Below are 22,555 nucleotides of genomic sequence, written 5' to 3'. Positions count from 1 at the left end.
ACAAAGGTCAGGTGTCAAATCCTTTGCCTGGTGCACAGCAGGCCTTCCTTTGACGTTTGGTTGTGTCTCTTCCCTGGTACACAGTGAACTTGAATGTAGTTTTCTTATTCACGTAGTAGGACTCCCAGGAACCTGGCAGATAATACACATGTGTGAGCCAGAGACCACCAACACTACCTACAGAGGGGGCTGTTCTGCCCTACCCTGGCCACATGTGGCCATGAAGGAAACCCAGCCCAGTGTTTCTAGACCTTACCATCTAAATTTTTTTAAAATGGCATCTCCTGATTTCTAATAGCAGCAGCTGAAATTTATTCATAAGCATTGTTTTGACCAACAAGATACATCTACCACCTTTCAACTTTTGATTTAAGTGACAAGGGCAGGTTTTTCTGTGGTTATTGATGATCATATTAGCCCTTTGATCTCCCGGAGGAGCCATCCTCCCACGTAGGAAAGGGCTTGGTGAGGACTGTGGGCTCAGATATGCCAGGGTTCAAGTGTGCCAGTGTGGGCATAAAACTGTAGCAGTTTTTCCCCAGTTCATCTGCACTGCCCTTCTCCAGTTTGTGTGTGTGTATCATCACATCACATGGTGGGGTGTTTGTTTAGTCCCTTCCCCGGGCCCCCCACCCCAGATGTCAGCCTCTCTCTTGGCTGATGTGTTGTCCGTGATGGGAGTATCAGTGATTCTGAGCAGATGATCTTACCGTATTAATGACATCATCCGGGGAGTGTGTCCTCTGGGATCTTTTGCCTTGGTTTAGGTATAGATACCTGTGGTGTCGTATCAAGATGCTTTTAGTTGCAATAAGCAGACTCCAACTCAAGTTAGCTTAAGAGAGGGAGACAGGGAAAAAGTGGATTCATTGAAGGAATACAGGGATGTTTTATGGAACTCAAGAACAAGGATTCTGGATAAACCGTAATGGAAAAGAGTATTAAAAAGAATGTATACGTGTGTGTAACTGAGTCACTTGGCTGTACAGCAGAAATTAACACAACATTGCAAATCAACTATATGTCAATTAAAAAATAAATTAAAAAAAAAAAGAACAGGATTCACCCAGACCAGTGGAACGGGCTAGAAGTGACTGGAAAGACGTAGGGACCCTGACAGCAATTCTGAAGCTTTTCCTCTTAGGCTGCGTGATTTCTCTGGCCTCCTTCTAGCTCCCTGTCTTCTTTGTTCTCTCTGCAGATGGTTTTCCTTTCTCTCCACATGCAGCAGACAGTGGCTGCCCCACAACCACCATATTTTCTTCCACTCGGACTCAATTCCAGATTCCCTGGACTGAGGTTCTGACTGGCCCAGCTTAGGTCAGGTGTCTTTCCCCTCATCCAGTCAACTGAGGCCAAAGGGGTAGAATCAAGTTGTACAGACATGGGCACCACTGCCCATGGTTGTCATGAGGTGGACAGATACACCTAAAAAGAAAATTTACTATTAAACTCTCTAGGATAAAATTGTGTGTTGACAAAAGGCACATTGACTAGATCAAGGGAGATCCAAAGAAAATCAGAAAGGAGAAAGGATGTTTTTTTAAATCAGGAAATAAATTCATTTGGGTTATGCAACAACAGAATACCTTGCAATGTTTTATGAGTTTTGACATATCCCTTAATGGATTCATATTGTTTCCGTTGATCTTCTGAGTATTATTTGATGGTTCTGTAGGGCATGTACTTAGGGTTTGCTTGTGTGGGTTTTACAAGAGAGATTAAATGATTTAAACTGACACACTGATTGATTTCCTCCTGTAGTATAAAAGAGTAGAAAAAAGATGACTTTTTTTTTCAGTTAGACATTAATTCAAATTTTACCTTGCTTTTTTCTTGCCCAGGCAAATTTGAATGATTAACCTTAAACTCTGTACCTTGACTTCCTTGTCTGTAAAATGGGGATGTTGCCATATTGTAGAGTTTTGTGGAGCTTTAATGAGATAATTTCCATAAAGTTCCCAGTTTTGTGCCTGAAACAAAGATTTGTTCCCTTTCCTCTTGCCACCAGAGATGTGTATGTGACCTGGCTTTGCAGAGTTTGAGGGCATAATCAGTGGCCATGGGGCAACGTAAAGCTTCCCACTTACCTCTTAGCACTACTTCCGAGGTTCCTATGGGCCACATCTCCGTTCTAATCAACTGAGCTACTTTCTAGGCTTTTAGAGCAGAGCTCAATCAAACATGTAAGGAAGATATTGTAATTAGTATTTTTCACATTAAAAACAGATTGCTTATCCCACTCTGAGACTCAATTTTCTCATCTGTTGAGTTGGGGATAACAACCCCAATCCCAGGAGGTGACTATGCAGCTCAGAGATAAGATTATAAACACCTAGAGCAATGCTAAGTATGTAGTTGGTTCTCCGTAATGGAAGAAATTTTCTTTTTAAATTGGGATTATATGTATCTGAGTTTCCATGTCTTATAGTTTTGTTTTGTTCAGTTTTTTGCCAAGTCATGGTGACTTGCAGGATCTTAGTTCTACGACCAGGGATTGAACCTGGGCCCCTGGCAATGCAAGTGCTGAGTCTTAACCACTGGACTGCCAAGGGAATTCCCAAGTTCTTATAGTTCTGTACAACACCTAAGAGACGAAGTGCTGCCGATGCTTTTCAAAAGTAACCCAGCAACTCCACATGCATGGACAAAGCTGCATGTGCAAAATTTATTGTGACATTGCTTATGACAGCAAAAGGCTAGAAACAGTCTAAGTGTTTCTCAGCAGGAGACTCATTAAATACGTCTGCACAATGATTTGATACTATAGAACCTTTATAAAGAATGAGGTCGGTCTATATGTGTTGACATTGGAAAGATTTCCAAGAAATATTGAATTAAAAAAGCAAGGGGCAAAACAGTAAGTATAGCATAGTTCCACTTCAATTGAAAAAAACCATACACATATAAATATCCATATACACAGACACCGCAGTCACACACATACACACACACACACAAATATTAAGAGTGCCTGCTTCGGGACTTCCCTGATGGTCCAGTGGTTAAGAATCTGCCTGCCAATGCAGGCAACATGGGTTCGAGCCCTGGTCTGGGAAGATCCCACATGACAGGGAGCAACTAAGCCCGTGTGCCACAACTACTGAGCCTGCGCTCTAGAGCCCGCAAGCCACAACAACTAAAGCCCGTGTGCCTAGAGCCCGTGCTCCGCAACAAGAGAAGCCACCACGGTGAGAAGCCCACGCACCACAACAAAGAGTAGCCCCCGCTCGCCGCAACTAGAGAAAGTCCACACGCAGCAATGAAGATCCAATGCAGCCAAAACTAAATAAAAATAAATTATTAAAAAAAAGTTAAAAAAAGAGTACCTGCTTCATTTCAAAATATGTTCAATATAATATTAAAGTAAAACATTTAACATGAGAATATGTTTTTTTAACATGTACATCTGAAAATCCATCTAAAGATGGTCTGTGAAGATTCTCCTTAATCTGACAGAGTGGTAATTTCTGCAGGTAGAAAGGTTTGGAGCATGAGTTACTCAAAGTTGATCTTTGTATTTTATGCATTGTTTAAATATTTTACCAGGAGTAATTTCCCAGTATTGCAGTTATAAGTGATAAAAAATTAAATATAATTACTAATTTATACATCGAATTGTTCTTAACTGTCTTAACTCTTCTCTTTTTAAAAGTATTTTTTAGCTGCATTGTTATTTTTTAGTTGTGGCACACGAGATCTTTTGTTGCAGTGCATGGGCTTCTCTCTAGTTGTGGCACGTGGGCACATGGGCTCATTAGTTGTGGCACGTGGGCTCCAGAGCACATGGGCTCAGTAGTTGTGGTGCGTGGGCTCTCTAGTTGCTCTAGTTGTGGTGCGCGGGCTTAGTTGCCCTGCGGCATGTGAGACCTTAGTTTCCCGACCAGGGATTGAACCGGTGTCGCTGCATTGCAGGATCAGTTCTTAACCGCTGGACCACCAGGGAACTCCCTGTCTTAACTATTCTTAACTGTTAATTATGGTAGTGATATGAATACTACAAAGGAGGGCCAAAGTTTCAAAAATGGAGACTTTACATTTTAACTTTAGTATCATTTGTTTTTCATCCTATAATTATGCATGTATTGTGTTTATTAAAACACAACAATGAATAAAACCATCTTCATTTGGAAAATAAAATATTGATTCAAGGAAAAGTATAGTAGTTTCCTCTGGGAAGGAAACCTGCTTTTCATAGTATAATTTTGTGTGTTGTATAGGTATTGTTTTTTCAATATATTGAGTGGTCTTTGCTTTTCATTCTTTTTTCTTTTAAATCTAAGAGCTAAAAAAATAAAAATAGGGACTTCTCTGGTGGCACAGTGGTTAAGAATCCGCCTGCCAATTCAGGGGACACAGCTTCAAGCCCTGGTCCGGGAAGATCCCACATGCCGCGGAGCAACTAAGCCCGCGAGCCACAACTACTGAGCCCACGCGCCGCAACTACTGAAGCCCATGCACCTAGAGCCAGTGCTCTGCAACAAGAGAAGCCACGGCAATGAGAAGCCCGCGCACTGCAACGAAGAGTAGCCCCCGCTCGCCACAACTAGAGAAAGCCTACACACAGCAACGAAGACCCAACGCAGCCAAAAAATATACAATAAAAATAAATAAATAAAAATAAGTGCAAGAGCTGATGCCGTATAATAAATCTGTTTATGACCAAACCTGTTGATTAACTCAACTGATGGCGTTTTTAGGCTGAGCACATCACCCATAAAAGAAATGGTAAATCAAGTTGAAGGGTTTGCCTGCCAGCCCCAGCCTGATGCCACTCTTGCTGTCTTGTCTCCACAGATGACAGAAGGCAGGCACTGCCAGGTGCACCTCCTGGATGACAGGAGATTGGAGCTGCTGGTTCAGGTAGGTGATGCCACATAGGGACAAGCCATCCTGGTTCCCTCTGTAGGCCTTGTGGCCTGTGTTCAGCCTGCTTGCTTATCTGTGCCTCAGAGCCAGTGACACAGGATTGTTTATGGGGGATAAAGCTTCAAAGCAAGGAAACGTAGCTGTATTTAAGAGTACCTAGAGACTGGTGACAGGATTCAGAGATGCTTGGATTGCAGTCTGAGCTTTGACACTCAGTAGCTGTGTGACCCTGGGCAAGTGACTTGACTTCTCTGAATCACCTCTTGTTGGTAAACTGGAGACCATAATGCTTCCCTGAAAGGGTTTTTGTGAGCTGAGACTCGTCATTCTGCCACTTTCCTGTCACATGGCATGGTCCAAGTTAAATACCCAGTTTCAACATCTGTGAACTGGGATTAAGATTGCCTAATATTCCTCTCAGAAATTATGGTTAAAATCATACGAGATTAATCCCAAGCTTCCAATCCTTCCCTCCCCCACCCTCCCCCTTGACAGCCACAAGTCTATTCTCTATGTCTGCAAGTCAGCTTGGGAGCTTGGGAGCTTGGGATTAGCAGATACAAACTCGTAGATACAGGATGGATAAACAAGGTCCTACTGTATAGCACAGGGAACTATATTCAATATCCTGTGATAAACCATAGTGGAAAAGAATATTAAAAAAGCATATATATATGTATATGTATGACTGAGTCAATTTGCTGTACAGTAGAAATTAACACAACATTGTAAATCAACTGTACTTCAGTATAATTAAAAAAACATCAAACTAGATTATATATGTGAACGAAATCTCTGTAAAACACATGGGACTATATGAGTGATGATATCTTAATTATTGATGCTTCTGTCTTTATTCACCCAACACTCTGGACCCAGAATCTTAAAAGACCGTGGAAGTGCCTGATGACAGCCACACCTAAAGCCGTGGCTAGAATTCCCTCCCTTCAGCAAACCTAAATTCTTCTCCTTTCTGAGGCTGTGCTGAGCCCACTGTGTACAGGCTTCAATTAGAATGAAAATAGCACATCAATCATAGTTTCACCAGAGTAGACCTTTTGGTCTAGATTTCTATTCTTTTCTTTTTTCTTTTCCTTTAACTTTTTTTCTTTCTTCTTTTTTTATCATGACTGTTCTTTCTTCCCCAACAACAAACATCCAACCCTCAAACTACCATAATGAGCCCTAAAATGTGTGGCTCAAAGTTCAAAAGAAGTCCACCTAGAATGCCTCCCTGCAAATCCCCCTTTCCTTCCCCCGTCTCTGCAAATCCACCATCTGCTCTCACTCTGGACACTGGCTGATTACAAACCATGCTTCTTCCCACCAGAGCCAGTGCTTCCCAAAAGCTCACAGACTAGATCCTTCGTCCAATGAGGTACCCAGTAAGTACTGGTGATGATGATCTGCACAATGGATACAACTACTCCATCCCTGGAGGGAAGTGCAAAGCTTAGTCTTTGGATTCAGACAGAACTGGGTTCAAATCAGGTCCTTAACTAACTGGAACATCAAGCAAGGTGTTTGACTGCTCTTGGCCTTTGTTGGCTCATCTATAAAATGGCAGGAACCCCTACTTCATAGACTCGTTGTAAGGATTAAAATGAAATAATGGGTAGAAGGAGTCCAGCACAGTAGACAGTCACTATTATTATTATTGTGTTGTTGTTGTTAGTTCTCTCTGGGTCTTGAGCCTTTGGGTCTTGACCCTCCTCAGTTGACCGTCACCAAGCCAAGTTATTCCTACAATCTAGGCGGTGTTTAATATTCTTTGTCTTGATCACTAGCACCATACTATATATAAAAGACCATTTTTTCCAAAACACCAATGCATTGGTGAATACACTTTTACTTTAGAGGAAAAAATAAGGTGCTGGACAGAATCGCAAATATATCAAAATGATGATCTCAGCTGTGTTCCTGTTCCCATTTCCCCCGCTTCCCGAACCCTTAGAGAATGGTCTATAGTAGATTAAGCAACAAAAGGGCACGGGCATCCGAAAACAAACAAACAAAGGCTGCTTTAAACTGTTTGGGACAGAGGAAAGTGGTAGCAGTAAGAGAAAGAGGGGACCAAATTGTTTCTAATCATATTTTTATCTTAACAGCCCAAACTTTTATCAAGAGAGTTGCTGGACCTCGTGGCTTCGCATTTCAACCTGAAAGAAAAGGAGTATTTTGGAATCACGTTTACAGATGACACGTAAGAGTTTTCCTATTTTTACCTTTTGTCTGGGTTACCTATGTGCATAACTCTCAACTGGCAAAAGCAGGGGCAGGGGGAATGCTCCAAGAATTAGAATATGTCCTGCTTAGCTAGAGATTTCTTAATACAGGTTTTTCTTTAGAATTCTGGTAAAAGGAGAAGAAAGGGAATATTGATCATTCTAAGAACTCAGCACATTGTCCCAAGTGCCTTAGAAATTTGTTGCAATGAGTTTGTTATTCTTGATGACAGTCTGTCTTCACATTTCTTTGAATGCAGTTGTGCTTGCTTATTTAGCTTATGTATCAGGGATAGAAATGCTAGTGTCATCTACTCATATCTTGAAACTGAATTAATGTTTGGATTTGGTGGCAAGAAAGTTTAAAGGCGATTTGGGGGCCCACCCAATAAATATGTATATACTTTAATGCTGGATGAAATTTCTAACTTCCACTTAGGCAGGCCCATTTTATGTAACCCTCATTTTTTTTTCTTTTACTTACATTTTTAATGCTAACGTGGATATTGTGTATATTTTGGTATATAACAGTGAATTCACAAGAATTTAAAGCTCCGTGTAAGCAAAGGTGTTTAGTCTTACCAGCTCTTTTCTGCATGTGTGTATGTGTGTGTGTGTGCTTTACGGCAGCCTGACTTGCCTACGTTATATACAGCTTGATATATTAAATGATGTCTTCTCCCTTATGGGATAATTTGCAAAGAGCTCTTCAGATATTAAAATTCAAGAAAACGTGTTCCAGACACAAAATATATTGGCCAACCACCCAGCCAGCATTCTTTCCGTAACTCTCTCAGTTTAAATGTTTTTCCATTCTTCATGTTAACCAGGCAGAAAATTACCTCAGGAAGGGGTTAATTTGTTTTTAACACTTTGTATGTGCTGATTACCTCCAGCCTTGGTGGGCTGCAAGCTTAGGACCTCCTGGAAATGCCAGTGGGCTCAGGACTTGGGCTGGGCAAAAAAAAACAAATAAAAAAACAAACAAAAAAACCCCAGACAGCTGAGTTGTCAGGAGACATAGAAAAACCTGAAAACCTTGATTTCAGACTCAAGATGTTTCCTGAATGGAGTTCAACAAAGCAGGAAAAAAGTGCACTCCACCTCACCCACTTCATCCCGAATCACAAAATTATCTGTTCACTCAACAACCCTTTGAGACCTTGTCTGATCAGTCCTCTGCTGGATGAAATAGGAAATGCAGATGTCCATTGAGCACAGGCTCTAGCTGGAAAGACAAAACCAGTTCATGAGAATCAGTGATTAAACACACACATACAGGTTGAATCTGGATGTGACTGAAATCATAGCAAACAGCATTGACTTAAAACCATAAATACGTGATGGCTAAGTTATATGGTAAAAACCATAAATACACAAACACTACAATTTAGGGAAAGGTCACATAAAATAGAGGCTAAAATCATGAATATTAGAGTAATTTATCCATTCAGCAGTTATTTCTTGAGTGCCACTAAATGCCAGGCATTTGTTCTAGCTTCCAGGGATTCAGCTGTGAACAACACAGACCAGGTTCTTCCTCTCATGCAGCTTATGTTGCACTAGTATGGTCCAGCAGAACAAGTAAATAAATAAATAAATGAGGGACTTCCCTGGTGGTCCAGTGGGTAAGACTCTGCGCTCCCAATGCAGGGGGCCTGGGTTTGATCCCTGGCTGGGGAACTAGATCCCACATGCATGCCGCAACTGAAGAGTCCACATGCCACAACTAAGAGTCTGCATGCTGCAACTAAAAGGTCCTGCATGCTGCAACTGAGACCCAGTGTAGCCAAAATAAATAAATATTTTTAAAAAAAAGATAAATGAGAAGATACCAGAAATGACAAGTGCTTTGAAGAACATGAAACAAGAGGCCATGATCAAGAAAAATGGGGGTGGAGTGGTGCAGTTTTAGACAGGGTGGACCAGGACAGCTTCTAAAAGGTGATGTGTAATAGAAAGCAAGAACCAGTTCTGCAAAAGTCGGGGCGGCTTTCCTAACTAAAGCGGGTGGAAATACTCTCAGGTGAGAATAAGCTTGACTTTGGTTTTTTATTTTTTATTTTTGAGTACAAAAAAAAAAAAAGGCCAGTATGCCTTGAATAGAGAGAGTAAGAGGAAAAGTGGTACAAGATAAAGGTTGAGAGGGAGGCAGGGTGGACGTCATAGAAGCTTGGTAGCTATGAGATCTTAGACTTAATATCTCTGACACTCAAGTTTTCTCATCTGTACAATGGGCATAATAATAGCACCAAAGTAATAAGTACTATATAAGGTACATATAATTGGGTTATAGTATTATACTATTAAACAGGTAGGGTGGGCTTCACTGGTGGCGCAGTGGTTGAGAGTCCGCCTGCCGATGCAGGGGACGTGGGTTCGTGCCCCCGTCCGGGAGGATCCCACGTGCCGCGGAGCGGCTGGGCCCGTGAGCCATGGCCGCTGGGCCTGCATGTCCGGAGCCTGTGCTCCGCAACAGGAGAGGCCACAGCAGTGAGAGGCCCGCGTACCACACACACACACACACACACACAAAACAAAACAGGTAGGGTATGCAGAGCCCAAGCACACAACATCCTATTGTTCGGCATGGCAGGAAGGTGTGCTCTGAAGGAGGCTGAAGGAGGACTTGGGTGGGAAGCCACACAGGAGGGTAACTGGGAGGGCACTTAGACCTCAGGTAGTGGGGAGAGGAGCCGGCATTCAGGGAAAAGTCATTTTGTGCACCAGTGCATGCACATGGTCATGAACATGGTACATCTGCCCAGTGGCTAGGAAACTGGCCTGAGCGTGGATTAAGATATAAGAAGGACAAACACACACACACAGGTGAGCCCAGAGAGTCATGGAGATGCAGAAGGCACACCAAGGCCCCTAAAGGATGTTCTGCAGGGGAGTGACATGATTAATGACTGTGGTCTTGCAAATGTCCCAGGCTGTAAGGTTCATGGTGGGCTGGAAAAGAGTCCTGGCCACATGGCAGGGAAAGCTCCAGACTCAGGTGAACATAACTAGAGGGGGCATACATCAAGTGTTCAGACTGTAGGACCTTCTCTTTAGAAAGTAAGGAATACATAATATGAATGATTTCCTTTTCTGACTTGGGCCACTCTCCCCATCGTGTGCCTGGGGATGATTTCTTTCTAAATACTCTATTGGAAGAAGAATGTCTCACTTAAGTCCCTCCTCTAGCTATCTTCTTTAGTGACATCAGTCAATGCTTATAGTCTTTCCAAGAAGCCTGGCTCCAAAGTGTCCTTCGTGCACTCCCCTGCAAATGACAGCAGAGTCTGTTTCTGAATTATGATCAGTTTAGAAGGTGTCTTCTGGCTCTAGCTGTGTTTATTTTTAGAAGAAGTATGAGCTGGGCTCTTGGGGGAGTGGGAATTGGCCATTTCCACCTTTCTGGGGAACAGGTCTGGAAAACTGCTTCTGTCAAAGGGTGTCTCCTTGGAATGTCTTGGTCACAGGCTTAGTTCTTTTTCTTGTCTGGTAAATATTTTTGGAAAGTATTTTCTTTCGGCACTCCCCTTCCCCCGCCCCCATAAAACCACTTAGTCGGATCCCTCCCAGGATGCTGTCTGAATTGCATTTTCCAGCCTAGATGCCACATCAGTTCTTTGCCTTTGGTGAACTTAAAATAGAGTAAGGCAAAGCGGAGGGGACATTTTGTCAATGAAACTAGCCACTGTCTGTATCCTACTCCGCGGGCCAAGAAGAGAAATGGAAAAATGGAATCACGCGGTTACATGATAAAAGTAGTGATGGTGACCAACAAAAACAAATTCATGGTCCTATTGGAGGGAGGGGATAGAATTCCTAAGCTCACGCGGGTTAGTGCCTTCTGGTGTTCTGTGTGCAGGGCGAGTCTTTACCCCTAGAGGGCAGTCACGACCCTCCTAAGGCAGCACTCTGTTCCCCATAATGGTTCCCATCCCCTTCAACCCACTTGACATTTTTTTCCTTTCCTTGTTTTGAAAGGATTTGCTGGATGAGCTTTGTTTATTAAGAAATAACAAATAGGTTTCACAACACAGTTGGGATTTTTGATCACCGTTCCATCCGGTGGGCCTGAAATGATCGACCTTTGACTGGTACAATTCTAGCCAAAAGGGACGCTTGCTTCATAGTGGGCTAACACAGCTGATAGAGGTGAACGTGTAAATTCAACTGTCTTTTTGAGGTATTGATTAGATCTGTCCCATTTGCTGATGGAAAAACTTGAGAAAAGTAGGTTATAAGGAATAAGTGCTTTTTGATCTCGTTTTACTCTCAAAGGCTAGAAAACAGCATGTTAACCTGGAATATATCTCAATGATAGAGTTAAGGGTAATTTTCACTTTTTTGTTCTTCTAACTTCATCCTGTTGGTGAAATTATGGGTAGATTTTTTAAAATCTAACTTCTAATTTTTCTTTTCTAAAAACTTATTTTTGTATTACTTTTACATGAGTATCTTCTTATAAAAACACTTAATATCATAGTTGAGGCTGCTGTCTTTTGACTGTAGCAATTTGCTCTTATCTCTCCAGAAGTGTATCTAAGAATTCTAAGAATTCTCGTCAATATATAATAGTATGTGAGTGTCTTCTGTGGTTAATATAATTGATTTATGCTCTATATGTTATTATACAACTTGCTGCATTCTTGGACATCATTTCACACAAGTTCATGTAAATACACATTATGCTTCTTAAATGATGCCACAACTTCCTAAGTAAAAGCAAAAAAGACAATTCAAAATTAGTCTCATTTTCTCTAAGAAAACTTTTGAATACTGTACGATACTTTATGTATTTCACACATACATTTGAGCATCTGTGAAATTGGGGTGTCTTCAAATCAGTGCCATCCTAAACTTGATCAAATACAGTGTAAGAATCTTTTAACTTCCAGTCCCCTATCCTTATATATTTTTTACCCACAAAAGCAGTAATTCTATGAACCTTTCCTTATGTCACTTATATCAACTTATCTTCATAATATTCCTCCAAGGAAAGCTAGAGACAGTTATTGGAATTCTCATCTAATAATTACAGAAATAAAGACACACTTTTTTCCTATGTTACAACTAGTAAGTGACAAAAAATAAAACAGGAATAGGGGAGGAGCCTCAAGATGGCGGAAGAGTAACACGCGGAGATGACCTTCCTCCCCATAAACACATCAGAAATCCAGCCACATGTGAAACACCTCCTACGGAACACCTACTGAACGCTGGCAGAAGACCTCAGACCTCCCAAAAGGCAAGAAACTTCCCACGTACCTGGGTAGGGTAAAAGAAAAAGCAGAGACCAAAGAATAGGGACGGGACCCGCACCAGTGGGAGGGAGCTGTGAAGGAGGAAGGGTTTCCACACACTAGGAAGCCCCTTCGCGGGCGGAGACTGCGGGTGGCAGAGGGGGGGAAGCTTTGAAGCCGCGGAGGAGAGCGCAGCCACAGGGGTGCGGAGGGCAAAGCGGAGAGATTCCCGCACAGAGGATTGGGGCCGGCCACCACTCACCAGCCGGAGAGGCTTGTCTGCTCACCCGCCGGGGCGGGCGTGGCTGGGAGCTGAGGCTCGGGCTTCGGAGGTCGGATCCCAGGGAGAGGACAGGGGTTGACTGCGGAACACAGCCTGAAGGGGCTAGTGCACCACGGCTAGCCGGGAGGGAGTCCGGGAAAAGGTCTGGAGCTGCCGAAGAGGCAAGAGACTTTTTCTTGCCTCTTTGTTTCCTGGTGCGCGAGGAGAGGGGATTCAGAGCGCCGCTTAAAGGAGCTCCAGAGCCGGGCGCGACCCGCGGCTATCAGCGCGGACCCCAGAAACGGGCATGAGACGCTAAGGCTGCTGCTGCCGCCACCAAGAAGCCTGTGTGCGAGCACAGGTCACTATCCATACCCCGCTTCTGGGAAGCCTGTGCAGCCCACCACCACCAGGGTCCCGTGATCCAGGGACAACTTCCTTGGGAGAACGCACGGCACACGTCAGGCTGGTGCAATGTCACGCCGGCCTCTGCCGCAGCAGGCCCGCCCCGCATCCGCGGCCCTCCCTCCCCCCCGGCCTGAGTGAGCCAGAGACCCCGAAGCAGCTGCTCCTTTAACTCCGTCCTGTCTGAGCGAAGAACAGACGCCCTCAGGCGACCTACACGCAGAGGCGGGGCCAAATCCAAAGCTGAACCCCGGGAGCTGTGCGAACAAAGAAGAGAAAGGGAAATTCCTCCCAGCAGCCTCAGAAGCAGCAGATTAAATCTCCACAATCAACTTGATGTACCCTGCATCTGTGGAATACATGAATAGACAACGAATCATCCCAAATTGAGGAGGTGGACTTTGGGAGCAACGATATATTTTTTTTTCCCCTTTTTCTCTTTTTGTATGTGTATGCTTCTGTGCGTGATTTTGTCTGCATAGCTTTGCTTTTACCATTTGTCCTAGGCTTCTGTCTGTCCGTTTTTTTTTTTTTATTACTTAAAAATTTTTTTCTTAATATTTATTTTAATAACTTTATTTTATCTCCTTCCTTCCCTTCGCTTCCCTTTTCTTTTCTTTTCTTTCTCCCTTTTATTCTGAGCCATGTGGATGAAAGGCTCTTGGTGCTCCAGCCAGGAGTCAGGGCTGTGCCACTGAGGTGGGAGAGCCAAGTTCAGGACACTGGTCCACGAGAGACCTCCCAGCTCCACGTAATATCAAACGGCAAAAATCTCCCAGAGATCTCCATCTCAACGCCAAGACCCAGCTCCACTCAATGACCAGCAAGCTACACTGCTGGACGCCCTATGCCAAACAACTAGCAAGACAGGAACACAACCCCATCCATTAGCAGAGAGGCTGCCTAAAATCATAATAAGGCCACAGACACCCCAAAACACACCACCAGACATGGACCTGGCCACCAGAAAGACAAGATCCAGCCTCATCCACCAGAACACAGGTACCAGTCCCCTCCACCAAGAAGCTGACACAGCCCACTGAACCAACCTTAGCCACTGGGGACAGACACCAAAAACAACGGGAACTACGAACCTGCAGCCTGCTAAAAGGAGACCCCAAATACAGCAACTTAAGTAAAATGAGAAGACAGAGAAACACACAGCAGATGAAGGAGCAAGGTAAAAACCCACCAGACCAAGCAAATGAAGAGGAAATAGGCAGTCTACCTGAAAAAGAATTCAGAATAATGATAGTAAAGATGATACAAAATCTTGGAAATAGAATGGAGAAAATACAAGAAACGTTTAACAAGGACCTAGAAGAACTAAAGAGCAAACAAGCAATGGTGAACAACACAATAAATTAAATTTAAAATTTTGCAGAAGGAATGAATAGCAGAATAACTGAGGTAGAAGAACGGATAAGTGACCTGGAAGATAAAATAGTGGAAATAACTACTGCAGAGCAGAATAAAGAAAAAAGAATGAAAAGAATTGAGGACAGTCTCAGAGACCTCTGGGACAACATTAAATGCACCAAAATTCGAATTACAGGGGTCCCAGAAGAAGAATAGGAAAAGAAAGGGATTGAGAAAATATTTGAAGAGATTATCGTTGAAAACTTCCCTAATATGGGAAAGGAAATAGTTAAGTCCAGGAAGTGAAGAGAGTCCCATACAGGATAAATCCAAGGAGAAACACGCCAAGACACATATTAATCAAACTATCAAAAATTAAATACACAGAAAAAATATTAAAAGCAGCAAAGGAAAAATAACAAATAACATACAAGGGAATCCCCATAAGGTTAATACCTGATCTTTCAGCAGAAACTCTGCACGCCAGAAGGGAATAGCAGGACATATTTAAAGTGATGGAGGAGAAAAACCTACAACCAAGATTACTCCACCCAGCAAGGATCTCATTCAGATTTGACAGAGAAATTAAAACCTTTACAGACAAGCAAAAGCTAAGAGAATTCAGCACCACCAAACCAGCTTTACAACAAATGCTAAAGGAACTCCTCTAGGCAGAAACACAGAGAAGGAAAAGACCTACAATAACAAACCCAAAACAATTAAGAAAATGGCAATAGGAATATACATATCGAAAATTACCTTAAATATAAATGGATTAAATGCTCCAACCAAAAGACATAGACTGGCTGAATGGATACAAAAACAAGACCCGTATATATGCTGTCTACAAGAGACCCACTTCAGACCTAGGGACACATACAGATGGAAAGTGACGGGATGGAAAAAGATATTCCATGCAGATGGAAATCAAAAGAAAGCTGGAGTAGCAATTCTCATATCAGACAAAATAGACTTTAAAACAAAGACTATTACAAGAGACAAAGAAGGACACTGCATAATGATCAAGGGATCAATCCAAGAAGAAGATATAACAATTGTAAATATTTATGCACCCAACATAGGAGCACCTCGATACATAAGGCAAATGCTTACAGCCATAAAAGGGGAAATCTACAGTAACACAATCATAGTAGGGGACTTTAACACCCCACTTTCACTAATGGACAGATCATCCAAAATGAAAATAAATAAGGAAACATAAGCTTTAAATGATACATTAAACAAGATGGACTTAATTGATATTTAGGACATTCCATCCAAAAACAACAGAATACAGTTTCTTCTCAAGTGCTCGTGGAACATTCTCCAGGATAGATCATATCTGGGGTCACAAATCAAGCCTTGGTAAATTTAAGAAAATTGAAATGGTATCAAGTAGCTTTTCTGACCACAACGCTATGAGACTAGATATCAATCACAGGAAAAAAATCTGTAAAAAATACAAACACATGGAGGCTAAACAATACACTACTTAATAACCAAGAGATCACTGAAGAAATCAAAGAGGAAATCAAAAAATACCTAGGAACAAATGACAATGAAAACACGATCACCCAAAATCTATGCACTGCAGCGAAAGCAGTTCTAAGAGGGAAGTTTATAGCAAGACAGTCCTACCTTAAGAAACAAGGAACATCTCAAATAAACAACCTAACCTTACACCTAAAGCAATTACAGAACGAAGAACGAAAAAACCCCAAAGTTAGCAGAGGGAAAAAAATCGTAAAGATCAGATCAGAAATAAATGAAAAAGAAATGAAGGAAACAATAGCAAATATCAATAAAACTAACAGCTGGTTCTTTGAGAAGGTAAACAAAATTGATAAACCATTAGCCAGACCCATCAAGAAAAAAAGGGAGAAGACTCAAATCAATAGAATTAGAAATGAAAATTGAGAAGTAACAATTGACACTGCAGAAATACAAGGATCATGAGAGATTACTACAAGCAACACTATGCCAATAAAATGGACAACCTTGAAGAAATGGACAAATTCTTAGAAAAGCACAACCTTCCAAGACTGAACAGGAAGAAAAAGAAAATATGAACAGACCAATCACAAGCACTGAAATTGAGACTGTGATTAAAAATCTTCCAACAAAAAAACGCCCAGGACCAGATGGCTTCACAGGCGAATTCTATCAAACATTTAGAGAAGAGCTAACAGCTATCCTTCTCAAACTCTTCCAAAATATAGCAGAGGGAGAAACACTCCCAAACTCATTCTACGAGGCCACCATCACCCTGATACCAAAACCGGACAAAGATGTCACAAAGAAAGAAAACTACAGGCCAATATCGCTGATGGACATAGATGCAAAAATCCTCAACAAAATACTAGCAAACAGAATCCAACAGCACATTAAAAGGATCATACACCATGGTCAAGTGGGGTTTATCCCAGGAATGCAAGGATTCTTCAATATACGCAAATCAATCAATGTGATACACCATATTAATAAATTGAAGAATAAAAACCATATGATCATTTCAGTAGATGCAGAAAAAGCTTTTGATAATATTCAACACCCATTTATGATAAAAACCCTCCAGAAAGTAGGCATAGAGGGAACTTACCTCAACATAATAAAGGCCATATATGACAAAGCCACAGCCAACATTGTCTTCAGTGGTGAAAAACTGAAACCATTTCCACTAAGATCAGGAACAAGACAAGGTTGCCCACTCTCACCACTATTATTCAACATTGTTTTGGAAGTTTTAGTCACAGCAATTAGAGAAGAAAGGGAAATAAAAGGAATCCAAATCGGAAAAGAAGAAGTAAAGCTGTCACTGTTTGCAGATGACATGATACTATACACAGAGAATCCTAAAGATGCTACCAGAAAACTACTAGAGCTAATCAGTGAATCTGGTAAAGTAGCAGGATATAAAAGTAATGCACAGAAATCTCTGGCATTCCTATACACTAATGATGAAAAATCTGAAAGTAAAATCAAGGAAACACTCTTATTTACCATTGCAACAAAAAGAGTAAAACACCTAGGAATGAACCTACCTAAGGAGACAAAAGACCTGTATTCAGAAAACTATAAGACACTGATGAAAAGAATTAAAGATGATACAAATAGATGGAGAGATATACCATGTTCTTGGATTGGAAGAATCAACATTGTGAAAATGACTATACTACTCAAAGCAATCTACAGATTCAGTGCAATTCCTATCAAACTACCTCGCGGACTTCAGACTATACTACAAAGCTACAGTAAGCAAGGCAGTATGGTACTGGCACATAAACAGAAATATAGATCAATGGAACAGGATAGAAAGCCCAGAGATAAACCCACGCACATATGGTTGCCTTATTTTTGATAAAGGAGGCAAGAATATACAATGGAGAAAAGACAGCCTCTTCATTAAGCGGTGCTGGGAAAACTGGACAGGTACATGTCAAAGTATGAAATTAGAGCACTCCCTAAGACCATACACAAAAATAAACTCAGATGGATTAAAGACTAAAATGTAAGTCTTGGGCTTCCCTGGTGGCACAGTGGTTGAGAGTCTGCCTGCCGATGCAGGGGACACGGGTTCATGCCCCGGTCCAGGAAGATCCCACATGCCGCAGAGCGGCTAGGCCCGTGAGCCATGGCTGCTGAGCCTGTGCGTCCAGAGCCTGTGCTCCACAACGAGAGAGGCCACAACAGTGAGAGGCCTGCGTACCGGAAAAAAAAAAATAAATAAAATATATATATATATATATAATGTAAGGCTAGACACTATCAAATTCTTAGAGGAAAATGTAGGCAGAACACTCGTAGACATAAATCACAGCAAGATCCTTTTTGACCCACCTCCTAGTCAAATGGAAATAAAAACAAATAAATGAATGGTACCTAATGAAACTTAAAGGCTTTTGCACAGCAAAGGAAACCATAAACAAGATGAAAAGACAACCCTCAGAATGGGAGAAAATATTTGCAAATGAAGCAACTGACAGAGGATTAGTCTCCAAAATTTACAAGCAGCTCATGCAGCTCAATATCAAAAACACAAACAACCCAATCCAAAAATGGGTAGAAGACCTAAACGGACGTTTCTCCAAAGAAGATATACATATTGCCAACAAACACATGAAAGGATGCTCAACATCACTAATCATTAGAGAAATGCAAATCAAAACTACAGTGAGGTATCACCTCACACCAGTCAGAATGGCCATCATCAAAAAATCTACCAACAATAAATGCTGGAGAGGGTGTGGAGAAAAGGGAACACTCTTGCACTGTTGGTGGGAATGTAAATTGATACAGCCACTATGGAGAACAGTATGGAGGGTCCTTAAAAAACTACAAATAGAACTACCATATGACCCAGCAATCCCACTACTGGGCATATACCCTGAGAAAACCATAATTCAAAAAGTCATGTACCACAATGTTCATTGCAGCTCTATTTACAATAGCCAGGACATGGAAGCAACCTAAATGTCCATTGACAGATGAATGGATAAAGAAGATGTGGCACATATATACAATGGAATATTACTCAGCCATAAAAAGAAACGAAATTGAGTTATTTGTAGTGAGGTGGATGGACCTAGAGTCTGTTATACAGAGTGAAGTAAGTCAGAAAGAGAAAAACAAATACCGTATGCTAACACATATATATGGAATCTAAAAAAGAAAAGGTTCTGAAGAACCTTGGGGCAGGACAGGAATAAAGACAGAGACCTACTAGAGAATGGACTTGAGGACACGGGGAGGGGGAGGTAAGCTGGGACAAAGTGAGAGAGTGGCATGGACATATATACACTACCAAATGTAAAATAGATAGCTAGTGGGAAGCAGCCGCATGCACAGGGAGATCAGGTCAGTGTTTTGTGACCACCTAGAGGGGTGGGATAGGGAGGGTTAGAGGGAGGGAGACGAAAGAGGGAAGAGATATGGGGATATATGTATATGTATAGCTGATTCACTTTGTTATAAAGCAGAAACTGATTCTCTTTGTTATAAAGCAGAAACTAACACACCATTGTAAAGCAATTATACTCCAATAAAGATGTCAAAAAAATTATTAAGCGGGTAAATCTGTAGTAAGAGTTCTTACTACAATAAAACAAAAATAAAAAAAAAAAAGCTGATTCAACCCTGTAATCTCATTTTGTCCTGTATCCTAAGTCTTGGGTTCAAATCCCAGCTCTGCCACTTTTCTTTGCAGACTTACTGTAAAATATAGTATTAATATATTAAAAAAGTACCAGCTTGGTTGGCACTAAGTAGTTGCTCAATAAAGATTAACTGTTATTATTATTACTCACGTTTCCTATCTACTTATAATAAATACAGCTTAGAGTTTTCTGATTTTTAAAAAAATTATGTACTCAAAGACCAAAATAGGTTGGAATATGTCTTCTGAACCATTACAGGTTTTGGTATAATTTGACATCCCACCACTATCAGCATGTTCTTAAGTTTTGTGTAAGCAAGCGAATGTAGTCTCTGCCTTCTGGGAATTTACAATCTAAAATGGATCAACTAGTGGGACCATCTTGGAAAAGTCACATAAACAATCCCCAGCCACAGTGTCTCAATTCTTCTATGCCCCAGGTCACAATTTCAGGGGAATGTTTATACCCATGAATTTAGTGAAGCCCTTGAATGAATCAACAAATACGTGCTTAAATGTTAGGAATTCCATAATATATATCCAAAAACAGTCCCCAGAAAGTATTTGACGCCATTTTTTTTTTTTTTTTTTTTGGGTATGCGGGCCTCTCACTGTTGTGGCCTCTCCCGTTGCGGAGCACAGGCTCCGGACGCGCAGGCTCAGCGGCCATGGCTCACGGGCCCAGCCGCTCCGCGGCATGTGGGATCTTCCAGGACCGGGGCATGAACCCGTATCCCCTGCATCGGCAGGCGGGCTCTCAACCACTGCACCACCAGGGAAGCCCTGACCCCATATTTTTATTTTTATCTTTTAATTAATTTTTTTATTGGAGTCTAGTTGATTTACAATGTTGTTTTAGTTTCTGCTGTACAACAAAGTGAGTCAGTTATACATACACATATATCCACTCTTTTTTAGATTCTATTCCCATGTGGGTCATTAGAGTATTGAATAGAGTTCCCGGTGCTATTCAGTAGGTTCTTATCAGTTATCTGTTCTATACATAGTAGTGTGTCGACCCCATATTTTTATAAAAGCTATAGTATTGTTATCTGTGTCTGTCTGTTTTCATTAAAAAAAAAGTTTCCCTTCTTGACTATCTAAAATATTTCAGATTTTATATTTAATAAGGATTTAAGGAGTAATATGTTTAATATCACCTAGTTTTTTATCTCCAAAGGCAGCCAGTGTTTTCAGTTTCTTGTTCATTTCATGATGTATCCTCTCTGAGATATTTTTATACATATAAGTGCACATATGTCTAGCTATTCTTTTTTTAACTTAAAAAAATGGCAATATATTATACTCACTGTTATGCATCTTGCTTTTTCATTTGACACCATATTTTGAAAATTTTTCACAATAAGTTTGTAAAGATACCCTTGATCTTTGGTATGGCTGCATAGTATTTCATTGCTGTTTAAATTTGTTTTTTTAAACAATACCCTGTTTGATTTTTAGGTTGTTGTGAGCCTTTTTGCTGCTACAGACAATGCTACAGTGAGTGGCTTTATACATAGGCTATTTTCCACATGTGCAGGTTTATCCTGATTAACTCCCAGAAATGACAATGCTGGTTCAGAGGCAGGTGCTTTTGTAATTTTGATAGAAATTGCCAAATTGGCCTCATCACTGGTTGTAACAGGTTATACTCCAACCATTAATGTGTGAGAATAACTGTTACCGCACAGCTCTGCCAACACAGTGTTTATTAAACCTTTCTCTGGGTTTCTGTTTAATCTTTCTTGTTTTGTTTTGTTTTACTCTTACAGAGGTCAGCAGAACTGGCTACAGTTAGACCACCGAGTTCTTGACCACGATTTGCCCAAGAAACCAGGCCCAACCGTTTTGTACTTTTCTGTGAGGTATGTAACCAGAGACACATCTACCATCACCACCTGCCTCTTTTTTTTTTTTTTTTTTAGAAAAAAAAAAATCCTGGTGATCAGAGTCAGAGAATTTTAAAAAAAGAAGGGACAGATCAAAAAATTATTACGTGAAAGAGATTCTTTGCTGTCCTAGTCTGGGGAACAAGTTAACATAGATACTGTGTAGAACTGTTTCCTTTGAAGATGAAGTATAGAATCACCTTCCTTTAGTTCTCAAAGCCCCTTGAATCCATTTAAAGCTGAAAAACGTAAGTAATATATTTTAATACATAAACCTGTTTCTGACTCAACATACTTCTAGATTTTTATAATTTGAAATATAGCAAACACTCTTACATTTTATGTAGGAATGTTTTCTAGAGACTATGGAAATAATTGAATTTTATACAATTTCACACCTTAATTGGAATAGACAATAAAATGCAAACAAATGCTCATGGAAAGAATTAACAGTACAGAAATCTGAATTCTGCTTTCCTGAAGAGACTGCTGGGAAGGAATACTTGATTTGTTCTCTGAGCTCTGCTTGGGCAAGTCACTTAACCATACATATTGGCCTCAGTTATTTCCTCCTGCGATGGATATATTCAACTAAATCAGTGATTTCTTAAAGCCAGCCGATGATGGAAATATTTTTTCACATTAATTATTCACACTGTAAGATAATAAAATGTTATAAAGAGTAACGCCCATGTTCCTTACCTAGCTTAAGAAATAAAAAGTCACCAATTTTGCTGAAAGCCCCTTCCTATGTAGTAGCCCCTCTCCCCACTATCCTGAATTTGATATATTTTCATGATATATCTTGTCTTCCTGGTCTGAAGCCAAATGTGATAAAATAAGCTAAGGTAGGAGATTTCCCATAAATCTAAATATGTTTTCATAAAGCTGGATTAACCTAAAGAATGGACCCTAAATTCTGAGCTTATGTTATTTTTTGGATGTTGAACTATGCTTTGTTTTATGACATGACGGTGGAGGCTTTTTGTCTTTCTTTGGGGCGGGGTGGGGTTTGGTTATAGTATGTTTACCTGACAAAATCATGTCAATTTCCACAAACCCTTGTTTCTTTTTTTTTTTTTACTTCTTTATGCTCCTTGAAATCCAAAAGTGTGATAAGATGTCCTGATTGGCCTTTTCTTTTTAAGTCTCTG

At 40.9% G+C, this 22,555-nt stretch overlaps 1 protein-coding gene across 7 annotated transcripts in view; it reads left to right on the top strand.

Moving 5' to 3' along the window:
- The window catches only part of FRMD4B (FERM domain containing 4B), a 336,083-nt gene that overhangs the window by 202,694 nt on the left and 110,834 nt on the right, over positions 1-22,555 (top strand). For all 7 annotated transcript variants that reach the window (XM_029242032.1, XM_029242034.1, XM_029242031.1 and 4 more), the window contains 3 exons: positions 4,798-4,863; positions 6,978-7,072; positions 21,285-21,377. In XM_029242032.1, coding sequence (XP_029097865.1) covers positions 4,798-4,863; positions 6,978-7,072; positions 21,285-21,377 — 254 coding nt within the window. The remainder of the gene's footprint in view (positions 1-4,797; positions 4,864-6,977; positions 7,073-21,284; positions 21,378-22,555) is intronic.

This window comes from Monodon monoceros, unplaced genomic scaffold, assembly GCF_005190385.1.
Source record: "Monodon monoceros isolate NGI ecotype Baffin Bay Population unplaced genomic scaffold, NGI_Narwhal_1 Super_Scaffold_3, whole genome shotgun sequence".
Classification (NCBI taxonomy): Eukaryota; Metazoa; Chordata; class Mammalia; order Artiodactyla; family Monodontidae; genus Monodon; species Monodon monoceros.
The sequence above is the reverse complement of the archived record's forward strand: the minus strand, read 5'-3'. Positions and strand labels throughout refer to the sequence as shown.